General features: G+C 46.7%; 1 protein-coding gene across 1 annotated transcript in view; it reads left to right on the top strand.

Moving 5' to 3' along the window:
* PCBP3 (poly(rC) binding protein 3) overlaps positions 1-13,260 on the top strand; it is a 67,952-nt gene that overhangs the window by 34,243 nt on the left and 20,449 nt on the right. Inside the window, exons 5-11 of the mRNA XM_026048898.1 lie at positions 8,165-8,236; positions 8,995-9,018; positions 9,620-9,652; positions 10,385-10,501; positions 10,828-10,959; positions 11,206-11,334; positions 12,570-12,644. Coding sequence (XP_025904683.1) covers positions 8,165-8,236; positions 8,995-9,018; positions 9,620-9,652; positions 10,385-10,501; positions 10,828-10,959; positions 11,206-11,334; positions 12,570-12,644 — 582 coding nt within the window. The remainder of the gene's footprint in view (positions 1-8,164; positions 8,237-8,994; positions 9,019-9,619; positions 9,653-10,384; positions 10,502-10,827; positions 10,960-11,205; positions 11,335-12,569; positions 12,645-13,260) is intronic.

Here is a 13,260-nt window from a genome sequence, read left to right as displayed (position 1 = left end):
TGCCCAACCCCAGGTGGACAACCTCCTAAAAATGGTTTTAAATCACCACAAAGTAGGMGAATTAAATTCAGTGAAGATCTGTTATTCCAAGCAGGGTAATCTAAGCTTGATGAAATACTGCTCTAACAGATTCAGCTCATTATTTTGCTCATGGTCCTGGTGTTGTTGATCGCTGAAGCCAGCTGAGTTAGGGAAGATTTTTGAGGCTGCCCAAGGGCATGTAACCATTTAGTCCCCCTAAACTTAATTTTGCTCGCTGTTCTGTCGCCAGCCTCCGTCTACAGCCCAGCAGTGKTTTATGTGAATGAATGAAAATTCTGTATCCTATAGATATTTAGGTAAGAGTGCCTGAGATTGCCTAAGCCTGGTAATTAATGTGAGCCCGAGTTTTATGTCATTTTCTGATGTTATTGGGGGAAGAAAGCAGGTACTATTATTGTGCTGGCTTGTCATATCAAATGAAGCTATTGTTATATCCTCCTTGTGTGCAAGACCTCTTCCTCCCATGCTGATCAGTAAGAGAAATTGCAGTTTCAATCAACATCCTTCCCATGATAGATCACTATAATGGCATAGATATTGCAACCAATCCAGTTATTTTCAGTTGAGACTTACATTAGACATCAGGGATATTAACACAGTCTGACAAGAGGGGTCCAGTTCTTCACTAGAACATAGGCAATACCCTGCAATTGAGTTACATGCACCACTAATGCCAGGACGGTGCTGTTTTTCTGACATCTGACTTTTACATGAGACCATGATACCACAACCTATTTTCCCAGCATATCTGATGCAAGTTTCCAGTTTTAGATGAACACACACATCAACTATGCCAGGGTTACACTTCTGCTGTAGGCTGCTGCTGGTTTTCATTAACTGTTGAGGTGCAGGAAGTTGTGATGAATGACATGGCTTAACGGAGACTCTTACTGGACATTCCCCCATTCTGGGCATCCAGTGGCTCATTCCAGTGGTCTATGCTGCTCTTCAGTGCAGAGACTTGTCTGCTTTCATTGCATTGTGGGCCAAGTCTGTGTTGGAGGTATGTGATGCTGTGTTTCTGTTCCTTTTGGTTTGTCGATCAGGCCAGGGATCACTTTGAAACACATGAAATCTGGAGTAAAGAACAAAGAGTTCAGCCACTTAATGGTTTTTAAATTGCTACGAAAGGCTTGCAGTTTGTACTAGACATGTGCTCCTCTTTCTCTAGGAGTGAGTTCATCAGAAGTGAACCAGTATACCATGTTATACACTCCCAGCAAGGTGCATAGATGGTGGCTAGCAAAAAAATTAAAATAAATGACAGTTGTTTAAACTAGCTTACAGATGTACTGTATAGAAGAGGACGACTGTGCAAGCAGCAGAGCATTTCCCAAGAGGAAGAGTAGATTAAGCACAGGTTTTTCTAATTCAGAGTAGAGATGTGCGTTTGGTTTGGGTGTAGCAGAATCCATGATGATTTGGTTCAGAGTCCATGTTGATTTGACAGGGCTGGAYCAATGGGCCACTATTCAGAGGTACCTGTTTAGCTGCTCCTAATAATATACAGAGCAACTATCTCCGTGCCAGGCCATCCACTGTGAAAAAAGAACCTAGCTGTCAAGAGGGTAAAGGTGGGGAGGAATGGGAGGGATYTACAGAACCAGAGAGCAAATCTTGCTGACCTACACAGAGCTAGGAAATGATTATAAAATGGGAGACAGGCATTCCAAAGAGCTGTGGTTGGGAAAATTTGGTGGGAGAAGTAGGAATTAGAAGAAATATGAGGAAAGAAGGTAGCTACCAAGAGCAGAAGAGGCTTTGACAGGAGTCAAAGCTCTGAACTTGCAGGTTAAGGAGCTATTAAAWTGGAGAGAGTAAGGGAGGGAGCAGAGCAGGGCTCTTTGCAGGCATTTTGTCCAGCCCTGGTCCAGAGTAAGTCATGTTTGGAAACCCGTGGTAGAAATTGGAGTAATTAAGGTTCTGATCAATCGAGTGTAGAGGTGAGTGGGTCTGGAAGAGCTCTGGAGTGCATGTGAGCAAGGAGGGGAAAGTAGGTTATAATTGCTCATCAGCAGCCAACGAGTGACATCCTAGGCCATGAGTGGTGACACATTGCCTGGAGGAGAGCAGGGAGATGTGAGCAGGTGACCAGGAATGAAGCCTCGGGAGATGCCTGCTGTGAGGGTGAGAGCAGGGAGATGTGTCTCCGATGACACTTTGAAAGGTGAGGCAGATGAGGAGCAGGAATACCGCTGACGTGCTGAGGCCGCGTGGAGATGTGCCCTTGGCAGCAGGGCTTTTGGGGGGTTAGTGGTTTCTAGAGTAATTCCACTGGAATTGGAAAGTACGTTGAAGAAATATGAGCCAAAATGAGCAGCAGCTGGAAATACATCTTTATTGTGAAATAGTATTTGGCACTGTTCACGTAGATTTTTGCTAGTGCTCTCTCCTTAGAGCTTTGGACCTTCTGACAGCTGAATTCTGTTGATGGCTGATGCATTTCCTCATGGAGTCTGTGTTTAAGGAAATACTAAAAATTTACTTGCTGCTGTAGCAATTTATTTCCTTGCTCCTTCCATCTCCAACCTGATCTGGCTGGATTCTATTGACGTCATAATCCTGAATTTGTTGCATTGCGCAGCTTCCCAGCTGCTAAAAAAATTACCGAAAATCACTGGATTAGGCCTTAATGGCAGGATCAAGCTACAGGGAGATGAGTGGGGAGAAAGCTCCTACTTAGGCAACCAGGCAACTCTTCTCAGGAGAACAAACTAGAAAGTGGAAAATGGAGGAAAAGCAGGTGTCTTTCGTCGGTACTTTTTGACRTTTTTAGCACAGAGCTTTCCGTCTCTAAGGATCAGAAATTGTTGGTCTGAATTTTGTGCAGGGAGTGTTAGAAGTCAGAGGTGTTTAAACATTTCCTCCCTCAAAAAAGAATGTTTTTGAGTTAGGGACTTTCTGGCAAAGATGCCGATCTCCTGTGGGAAATTGTCATTCACGTCAGAAATTTGGACCTTGCTGTGGCACATGATGGTGTGCTGAAGAACACCGTAGTTTTGTAGTTTTTTGTTTGAATTTCTGGTCCTGGGAGTCCTGGAGCACCAAAGAGCCCATGACACTTACTGGATGTTTTTAGTAGTGATAGTGCTTTTAAGAAGCTAGCAAGATGATCCTAGGCAGGACCCCAGGGTCAGGCCCTCTGGACAGACTACATAAACTCCTCATGGCGGAGAGAGAAGAGATGGAACCAAAGAATTTACATGCAATTACATGTGCAAAAGTACTAATCATGTCCTATGCCTAATGCATACGTCGTTAACATGCTTTCCTTTACRCTTTCAGTTCAAGGAAGTCTCCTGGTCATAGTGGCTGGTTTCTTCCTGCCTGGTGCTGATGTCTGATGCATGTTCTTACAAACCTTTGAGGCCTTACAAAAACTGGATTTTTCTTTTTTKGGGGAGGCTAGGGAATGGATGATGTGGAATACAAAGATATTTTTCCTAAAGTCTGATTTGGCAGTTTTTACAAATTTCCATCCAAGCTCTTCAGAGAATAGCAAGTTGTGCTTGTGGAATGTTTTTCTGCAACAAGTTCGCCTCTCCGTTCTTCTGACATTTGCATCCCCCAAATATCTAGCTCAGTCCATGAAATGTGGGCTGCAGAACATCGGTGAGGACATTCTGTGATGAAATGTAGAACAAAAAGTCTACTTTGTGTTTAGTGTCTGGCATGAAAGAACCTCCCAGATGCACCAGGGTGACTTAGTGAAGATAACCCAAGTGTGTTGAGGACAGACTTGAAAAAATGCCATCAGCTTAGGGCTGATGGATAATTTTAATATGTATTTCACAGATCTCTAAGAAAGAGATAAAGAGCATCACCTTGCCACGAAGAAGAAGTATAGGAAGGAAAGCACCTGCCAAACCCGTGTGCTGGGAAGCGCGTGCCCTTGCTGGAGCGGTGATCCCAGCCCTGAAAGGCTGAGACCCTCCTCGCTCTGGGCTGAGGGCCTGCAGGAAGCAGCAACACTGCTTCGCAAAGCCACGGGAACGGCTTTGTGATGGACCACGTTTACGGGAGGGCAGCCAGCCCCTCCAGAACACGTGCTGGTGTTCCCAGGTCCTGGGAGAGGAGGCGGCTGTGGCTGCGGAGCTGATCCCAGGGGTGCCCAGCGGTGTCGGCGGCAGATGCCTCGCTCGGCGCTGAACCCTCGCAGCGTGGGGGCACGCGGTGCTGCATGTCGCTGTGCCCAGTGTGCCCAGGGAGCACATGCCGAGGTGCTGGAGGAGGAGGAGGAGGAGGAGGAGGAGGGCTGCCAGGGCAAAGGAGGGCGGCAGGGTGTTTCCGCTCGGTGCGGGCTTTGCTGCCTGCTCGTGTGAAGCAGAGAATGGGAAAGGCGCCTGCACCCATGGCATGGTGCAGCTTCAAGGATAAAGAGGTGCAGGGTGTGGGACAGACAGGAAGAGCCTTTGACCKGAGCTTTGCAGGGGGGAAAGAGTTAAAATGAATTCTGTGAAGAACTGGATTTGCAGGCTGGTTCAGGTGCGCAGGGACCTCCTGAGGTCTCTGGTCTGACCTCCTGTTCAAACAGGGCTGGCTTCAAACTTTGAGTAAAGTGTTTGAGATTTAAAAAAAAAAAAAAAAAAAAAAAAAGGAATGTTTAGAAGGGGAAAATTGGTCCATTTGAGTGTGTGTATTTTTGGGTTTTTTTTCCCCCTCCAAACTCACCTCAGTGACTGCAAGCAGGTGAAATGGCATTTTAGTTGAGAGCAAAATACCCTGAGTTGCTGTGTAGGCATTTGGATGCTGTTCCAGGGAGGCATTTCCAAGATAAACGTGTCGCAAGCTCAGCTGCTGTAACGCCAGGAGGTAGTTCTCCTTTTGAGGTGGCTGGCTGCTCTCTGCACACTGACCATCGTGGGTGTCTGTTGAGCTCTTACATGGAAACCCAACTGGATTGTATAGTCAAGTCCAGAGCTGTTCTGTTCTGCTTCACGTGCCTTATCCCAGCAGTGATCAGCATGAGGAATGACTGTGGAGATAGTCATGACCTGTGATTTAATATGTAATATTTGACATTCTTTTAATAAAGAGCTCAGGAGTAGCTTGGTATTTGGGACATTGGCAAGTCTGTAACAACACAATGTTAACTGATCAGTCTAACCTACTGAAAGACTGAGCTGGAGAACAAGCAATATGTGTGCAGGACAGTCCTGTTCTCATTTTTTATTTTTTCCCTTCTTTCCTTTCCTTTGTTATGTCACTTTCAATCAAGCTGCATGTTCAGACACAGGAAATTCCTGAAAGACTGAGAAAATTTTCCAGATTTTTTTTTTTTTTTGCAGTATCTCCCTGCTTGCAAAATGTTGTCCAGCTCTTTTGGGTCCGATTAGGGTCAAAAACCACATCCCTCTACCCTGTAGAGCTTCCCTTGCTGCAGTAAAGACCCATTCCAAAGACTAGTAAAGGCTGTTCCCTGAGATGCTCCTGCTTGAGGAGATGTTACTCTGGTCCTCAGTATTTATTTGCCTGGGCATTACGTTTGGCAAAGCCTTGATGGGCTAGCCAAAGCACAGATCATCCATCTTCTAATGCAGCATCTTCGGTTTCAGTGGGGCTTTACCTGCTTTGCACGGGGATGGATTTGGGCCTCTTATCTATTTTATCCATTGGACTGGACATAATGGTGTCTTCAGGGCTTTCAAGTAGAAAGACAAAGAAGCAATTTCAAAGCTTCTTTGAAATAAGCAGAATATGATGGCCCTGTGAAGAGGAAGAGCCCTGCATGGGTCTCTCTTCAGGCAGGAAATGCTCTGAAATGCTTAAAATATTGTTTGGGGGAGAATTGTTCTTTGTCCATGAAGAATTAACTATATGGGTGGGGGGAGGCCCATGTAGAGAGTAAATGCCTGTGCCCTATTGTTGCCATCATTTTTGTTGAGTTTATCAGCTCCTTTATAAAAGACATACCTTTCACCAGTATGATTAAGAAAAGGCCAATGTAGCTTTCCTGCTCGCCGGAGCATGAAGCGTGTTTAATTTAATAATGCTGATAAATCTTAAAGCCAGGAGCATTTGGCTAACACATGACCCACTTTTTCAATCAATTGGAAACATTTACATAACGGCCTGATTCAGGGTTCGTCATGTGAGGGATATGGAGCAAGGGATGATGGAAATTGCTGCAGTGATTATGCTGTAGTGTATTTGGGGAAAGCAGAAGGGCAAATCTGGGCAGTTCTTAGAAGGCAAATTGTAASCCATCTATTTGGGACCATTGACTCTTGGGATGAGCAAAGGGGGAAGCACTGTGGCTGTCCTATTGCTTGTGTGTGTGGTGRTGGGCTCTCTCTGTGTAACACCTCTGCCATCTAGATGAGTTTTGGGGTCTTCTACTCTGGTGGCAAAACCCCAGTTGTTCCTCAGTCCCACCCTTAACCTTAGCTGTTGGGCTGACACCCTGGGTCATCACTGCATAGGCCATGACCATCAGGCACGATATGTTGCAGATGACCTTGCAATTAGCACCTTTGGAGGCCAGGAAAGCCTCTGCTGTGAGGATACGTCTTAATTGTGGACATGTCTTAATTGTGGACAGCCTCAACMTTCTTCTGTTTGTATCATTGGCCAGAGATGTGTAGGGTCTGGGGAAGGGAGTTGTGCATCCGTAGTGACGTGCATTGGGCTTGTGGTGGCTGTACTGGAGTTATGCCAGTGTCTTCCCTCATGGCAGGGCTCAATTGCTACTTGTGCAGGATTCCTGGCTCTGTCACTCCAGCAGCTAGCAGTGAAGATCTTCATGACTTAACCCCCAAAAATCTGCATTTCKCACCGCATTTGTCCTCTTCTTGGTTGCCTGCCAAACGTGGGAGTTGGACTGGGCTTGACTAATACAGCCAGTTATTTACTTTTTATTGCTTGCCTGACCTCCATCTTAAAACTGGAAGCTCCTGCTCTTACGTTTTGTACTATTGCACTTCATCCCATTTCCATTACTCTGCTCTTCAAGATTCTCTGCCTATTTCTCTGTGATTTTTCTTCCTTCTCACCTTAATATCTTAACAAAAAATTGGCTTGGTATCTTCAGTACACTTCATTTTACTTTTTCTGCTGAGTRTGCTACAAATGAGGAAAAAGGGGAAAAAACCCCACAACTCTAAGTCAGTGGCCTTAAGACTGGCTTTTAGAAGCAGATTTCAAGCAGTCTCCATACCAGTGAGTTGTTCTCCTGTTAGCTCAATGGGAGTGTCATCTCCCTGATAATCAAGTGGTTTTTAATTCACTTTAGAGTTTTKGTAAGAATCTCTTGGAAGAGGAAGCTCTCTATCAACACCACCTTCCAGCTGTGGTTTGTGCATTGCTGATTTCAATACATCCCATGTGCCTCTTTGCATTAAAGTAAGACTCGAGCAATAGTGTAGCTCCCAAAGCAGCTGTCCTGAGGTTCTTTTATTTTTAGGCCACRTAAGTCCCCATTTGAGCAAAGGAAAGTGCCAGATGCCATCAMATAACCATGATGAAAAAGCTCCCATCAGTAATATACTGAGGGATTAAGTAACATGGAACAGAGTGCTGCAGATCTCAAGGCATTTCACATGGGAGGATCCTTTTTCCACCYTTCTCTGAGATAGGACACAGTATCCTCACTCAGCAGGCTGCAGAGACATTTCTTATATGTGGCCCTTATGCAGATGTTCAGTAATGTGTCATGAAAGAAGAGGGGGCATCTGTTATTTTGCTATGATATTTTGTTCTCCTGCCCTCAAAATATCAGTGATGTTTTTCCCTACAGAGGTCAGAGGAGGGAAGAGAGGGAATGGAAAAGGAAAGGGCAACACCTGGAAAAACTTAGAGATTTTATTAAATAGTATGTAGAGCATTTAGGGTTGGAAATGTCATCTGTTCCTCAAACACAGTGCCCAAAGTGGGGCACTCCAAAATCTGGATGGAAACACAGGAATGTAGTAATCAGGATACCAGCTTGGTCCTTCCTGCTTCTTGCACTTTGGGTCTGGTGCATGTCTGGATAAAGCCACCAAGAGGATCCAGGGGTGCCTGCGTGCAGGGGGTGCCAAGGCCTTTTCCCTTTCTGTCCCCACAGGTGATACKGTCGGGGTGCCGTGTCCTTGTGCGCCGGGGCTCCCCTCCCAGCTAACGCGCGTCTCCCGCCCCTCGCTAGGAAATGGAGTCGAAGGTCTCCGAAGGCGGCCTGAACGTGACCCTCACCATCCGGCTGCTGATGCACGGCAAGGTACCGGGGCCTGACTGTGACCCCTGCCCCAGGCTGCCTTGGGGAGGGCCCTTTCCCTGTGGGAGTCGAGGAGGTGCCAGCTTCTCCTCCTGCCTCCAGCTCCTGCCTGTGTGTTGGCATTCCCAAAGCCCCACGCTGGGCCTGTTGGCGGAGGAGCGGAGCAGCTGTCGAGTTGCTGTGGCCTATGTGGCCTGCTGGCAGGGCATTTGGACTGCTCCAAAGCCCCTGCTCCAAAGGGCTTTGCATGCCCACCAGCTGCCCTAGCCATAGGTCCCCACTGCCACCAGCAGACACCTTCACTGAGGTCCTGACACTCCTTTAGAGCTCAGGTGGGATGGAGCTGATTGCTCATGCTTGCCTTGAGTCTTAGCATGGGACTCCAGCTTGGGAATGGTGGCTTTCCACTATCCCAGGTGGAGGGGAACTATCYCCAGTCAGTTTTTCTCTGCAAAACAAGAACGTGGGAGATGGAGACAAGGTTGCATCTCTCTTCCCCCTTTCCAGCTAGTGTTGCAGCGTGCACTTTCCTTGCATTTGCTGGAGGAGCTGTGGCTGTGCTGAGTGTCTCCACAGCACGCTGCTCGCTGCCTTCTCAGATACTACCCCTGCACCCGCTTGCTGCCCTTAGATAGGGACAGCACACGCCAGTGACATTTAGTGTGTGCTCCAGGTCTCTCTCTTATTATGAAATTTGACTGGGTTATTTTCACATCTTGTAATGTCGTTTTCCTTGTGTCTGTTTTTTTCTTATTTTCTAGGAAGTTGGGAGCATCATTGGAAAGGTAATGATATCTTTAAAAACGTATTCCGATGCTTCTCRAATTGCCCACACTGTTTACTATCTTTGTTCACATAGATGTTAATTATCTTTTTCCAAGATGAAAATGTTCCCTGTGCATGAGCTTATTGCTGTGTTTTCATGATGGAAATGTTAGGAGACCAACAGCGAGATCAAAGAGTAATTCTATTAAAAAATAAAATAAAGCAAAACCTTACTTAATGCTGTTTGTAGCGCCTCTCTGCAGCTATTAAGGCCAGTTTTTATGATCATATTGCCTCAATATGCTAATTATATACATTTATCAAAGAAGATTAAGAAATAGTAGACATGAGAAAAAGCCTAAATTCCATGGCACTTGCCTCTGTATGCCACGGAAAAGCATTTGGCTTGTGAAGAAAGCTTTGTGGGAAGATCTGTTCCCTGGTGCTTCTTATATTGTCAGCTCTGAAGCTTGCCTAGAAAATGCATCACGTGGAATGCACCCCAAGAGCTGCTTATATGTTTGATTTTGTGTGTTGTCAAGTCAGAGAGCGCCTTGATGCGTTATCTGGAAGATTAAATATGACTTTGCAAATGATATGCTTTTCTGTCTCTTGTTTCAGAAAGGAGAGACCGTGAAAAAGATGCGTGAGGAGGTGAGCAACCTTGACCTAAGTTTCTAAGTCGAGCAGAGAYGAGGTGGAAGGACTGGTGGGGCTATAATGTCTGGGGGAGGTGTAGAATGGGCATTTATTTGCCCCATGAAAGAATGTCTAGTCACTCATGGGTTCACCTTTAATGTAAGGAAAAGAATCCTGGTTGCACAACGGTAAAATTTCAGAGCTTTGTCCACAGAGCTCTTTTGTCCATTTTGCCCTCTAAACTCTAGCTAATGTCTGCTACATTTAATGGGAGATTTCCAGGGCCAAGATCTTGATATCAATGAAACAGCAAAATGAATTTACTTGAAAGATGTGTGAGCCTGTCTAAGGCTGTTGTGTTTTAAAATACCAAAGGGTTACCATAGCAGTGGGAAACACGAGCCAACTTCGATCTTGTGGTTTCACCTTGTCGCAAGAGAGATTCAAAGCAGATATTTGGAAATACTTTCTGAGGGTTAGGATAAAGCAGCCTTGGAATATACCTTTGAAGACAGATAAGGAATCTAAATTGCTGGGAATTTTTAAGGTTAGACAGGGTAGCCTGGCACGGGTGATGCCGCAGGCCAAGGGAGCAACCTGCTCCCAGCCCTCCTGGGGCTCTCTGAGCTTCTGCTTTTGTGTGGTGAGTCTTCCTAGACCCGGGCAAGATCAGACTCCATGAAATGATTGCTTATCCCAGGTGGTTGCTTGGCTGTAAATATTTCGTGGCTGCCTTTTTCTTTCTAGAGTGGAGCAAGAATCAACATCTCAGAGGGAAACTGCCCAGAGCGAATTGTGACCATCACGGGCCCCACCGATGCCATCTTCAAGGCTTTCGCCATGATCGCTTACAAATTTGAGGAGGTGAGAAATGTGAGTCTGCTCCCCAAGGAGAGCAGAAGACAAGGAACAAAGGTTGTAGGGACAGAGAGGGCTCAAGTGACACTGTGTTATTTAAAAATGCTGTTTACCACCCCCCTCCTCCTCCTCCTWGAGTTAACCCATCAACTTGCTGAGTCTCATACTGGAGGAAGTCCCAAAGAATCCACCAAACAGGGCAATGGTGTCTGTAGAGCCATCTACATGAGCGTGTAGAACAGCTATGGACAGAAAGCAGGGAGGTGGGAACATCTCTTTAGTGGCAGGTGATCGCATAAGGAGGACTAATTTTCTTGTTCTTTGTTCTCTAGGACATAACCAACTCRATGAGCAACAGCACTGCTACCAGTAAACCTCCGGTGACGCTGAGACTGGTCGTGCCAGCTAGCCAGTGTGGCTCACTGATTGGCAAAGGAGGCTCCAAGATCAAGGAAATCAGGGAGGTAAATCAGATCTGTTTTACTTGTTGCATGTAATCACAGCTCCTCAGATAGGATCTGCAACCAAGGGGAAGCCCTGAAAAGGATGATCTTCACGCAGCCAGCATCAGGAACCACATTGCTTCCCAGGAGAGTCAACTAGCTGGAGCTGGCTGCAAGGGAAAGGGGTGTTGGGCTTTTCCATTCTCACATCTGCCTCAAGTCAGCCTGGGGATTTCTCCTTCTCTCTCTCTCTCTCTTTGTCTCCAGTCCACAGGTGCTCAGGTTCAAGTGGCGGGGGACATGCTGCCCAACTCCACGGAGCGGGCGGTGACAATCTCGGGGACACCCGACGCAATTATCCAGTGTGTCAAACAGATCTGTGTGGTGATGCTGGAGGTACAGTCTGTAACAAAGGGGGTAAAGTATATAGGAAAAACTCACCTGCCACCGCAACAGCACTGAAAGCTGTGGAGAGTGTCCCTGTCGTTGTTCACCACTTGTTATCGGATTACTCTCATTTCCCGGTATCTTTATTTAAAAATCCACCCTGTGTGTTTCCCTTGCTGTGTTCATATATTATTTCTAGAGGCCTGAGCTGGAAATCTGCCTGGTARGAGGCACAAAGGAGATCATTTGTGCCATAGTGCTGGGTGAGCTTTGAGGGTGAGGGGTCTCGAAGAAGGCTACCCAGGCTCTAACAAGCTAGTGGTCACAGCAGCATGGAGGGTGCTGTAGGAAGAAGATAGAGGTTGCCTGAAGTCCTGCAAAACCCTATGGTGTTGGCTACCTCTAAACAGGGGGCACAGATAGCTGTGGTGAGAAGATACGCTACCTCATGCAGATGTTGACATGTGGACTACCACTTCTGCTGTGACATATCCACATGCAGACCAGGCTACAGCATTAAAAAGGAAAAGGTCCTGGCAAACAAGAGTACCCCAGGGTGCTTTGCCAGAAGAGAAGGAGGTGTGAATATGCAYAGCTTGGTGCCTGTGCTGTTGTTACCCATCTCCTGCTTCAAATAAGTAATTTCCAAAGTGCTGTATTAGAATAAAATCTCTAGAAATGGTGATTGTGACTCTCCAAGGGTTATTTCCAACCTCTTGCAGGACTTGTGCTTACCCTGGTGAGCAGAGCTCCCTCCAGTGCTCAACACTCTGGCTGAAGTCAGCACTGCTGCTCAAACTGGCACCTGTGGGTGACAGCACTTTGCAGTGTTCATTACACACCAAGGCATGTGCCAGCTTGGACAGTCAGAAACGAAGCCAAGCAGAGAACACAAAGCTTTCCAGCACGCTGTGGGTCTCTGCAGGGGCTTCTGAGGAAGCTTTAAGTCTAGGCTATAGGCACCAGCTTACAGAGAGCAAAGGCAAGGGAAGCAGCCAAGGTCAAGGAAGTGTTTTGGGGTGCTGTGTGTTGGCAAGAAAATTTCCCTGTATCCGAGGATGTCCTTTTCCTCCACCGAATTTCCCGTGTGTCCTCCTGTCTATAAACACTGTTCACCTGGTGTGGATGTTGCTCACGCATGGTGGCCCATGCTCCGTCGGGTGCTTTCTAACACTCTTTTTGCCACTGTTTCAGGAAAGCTGTTCTCTAATGTTCTCTCTCCCTCTCCTTGTCCCTTTTCCTAGTCCCCACCAAAAGGTGCCACCATTCCCTACCGCCCAAAGCCCGCCTCCACCCCTGTCATTTTTGCAGGTGGTCAGGTAAGAGCCGACCCGCTTGCAGCCTCCACTGCCAACCTCAGCCTTTTACTGCAGCACCAGCCGCTGCCCGTTAGTGCACTCAGGTTTCTTGCCTTCTGACTTGCATGGTATCATCCCATCCATTTCGTGCCACGGCAGATGGACTGAAAGCTCTTTGCAGAACGGCTGCGAGTTTGCAACCACCCCAGGCCCACCCAGCTTAGCTCCTGTGCTCATCGCTGGAGAGGAAGAAGAGGGCTGGCAGGGGAAAGAGGTGTTAGCCYCTCTTGTGCACTCATGCATTTGTATGCCTTGTAGGAAATGGCTGGAGATAGTGCACAGGTTTTGATGTGGCCCGGGGAAACTCATTGTTTCCAATGACTTCATGTGCCCTAAGTACTAATCTTGCAAGGATTCACAGCCTGGTGAGCACTGGTTGTATTTTGTCTTGGTTTTGCTTCATTATACCCAAATTCAGTACTTGCTGACCTACGTGAAAGTGGAAAATAAAGAAATTCTCATACAAGGAGAGGCCGTGAACATGCACCTCAGTGGCTGCCAATATYTCTCATTTTCTGGCATTTCTTGTAATAAAAAATAACTGTGTAGTTAAGTGAACAGAGATAGGAAGGGCTTT

Source organism: Nothoprocta perdicaria, unplaced genomic scaffold (assembly GCF_003342845.1).
Source record: "Nothoprocta perdicaria isolate Ctin4 unplaced genomic scaffold, notPer1 scaffold_11, whole genome shotgun sequence".
Lineage (NCBI taxonomy): Eukaryota > Metazoa > Chordata > Aves > Tinamiformes > Tinamidae > Nothoprocta > Nothoprocta perdicaria.
Note: the sequence above shows the minus strand (reverse complement) of the source record. Positions and strands in the feature narration are given on the sequence as shown.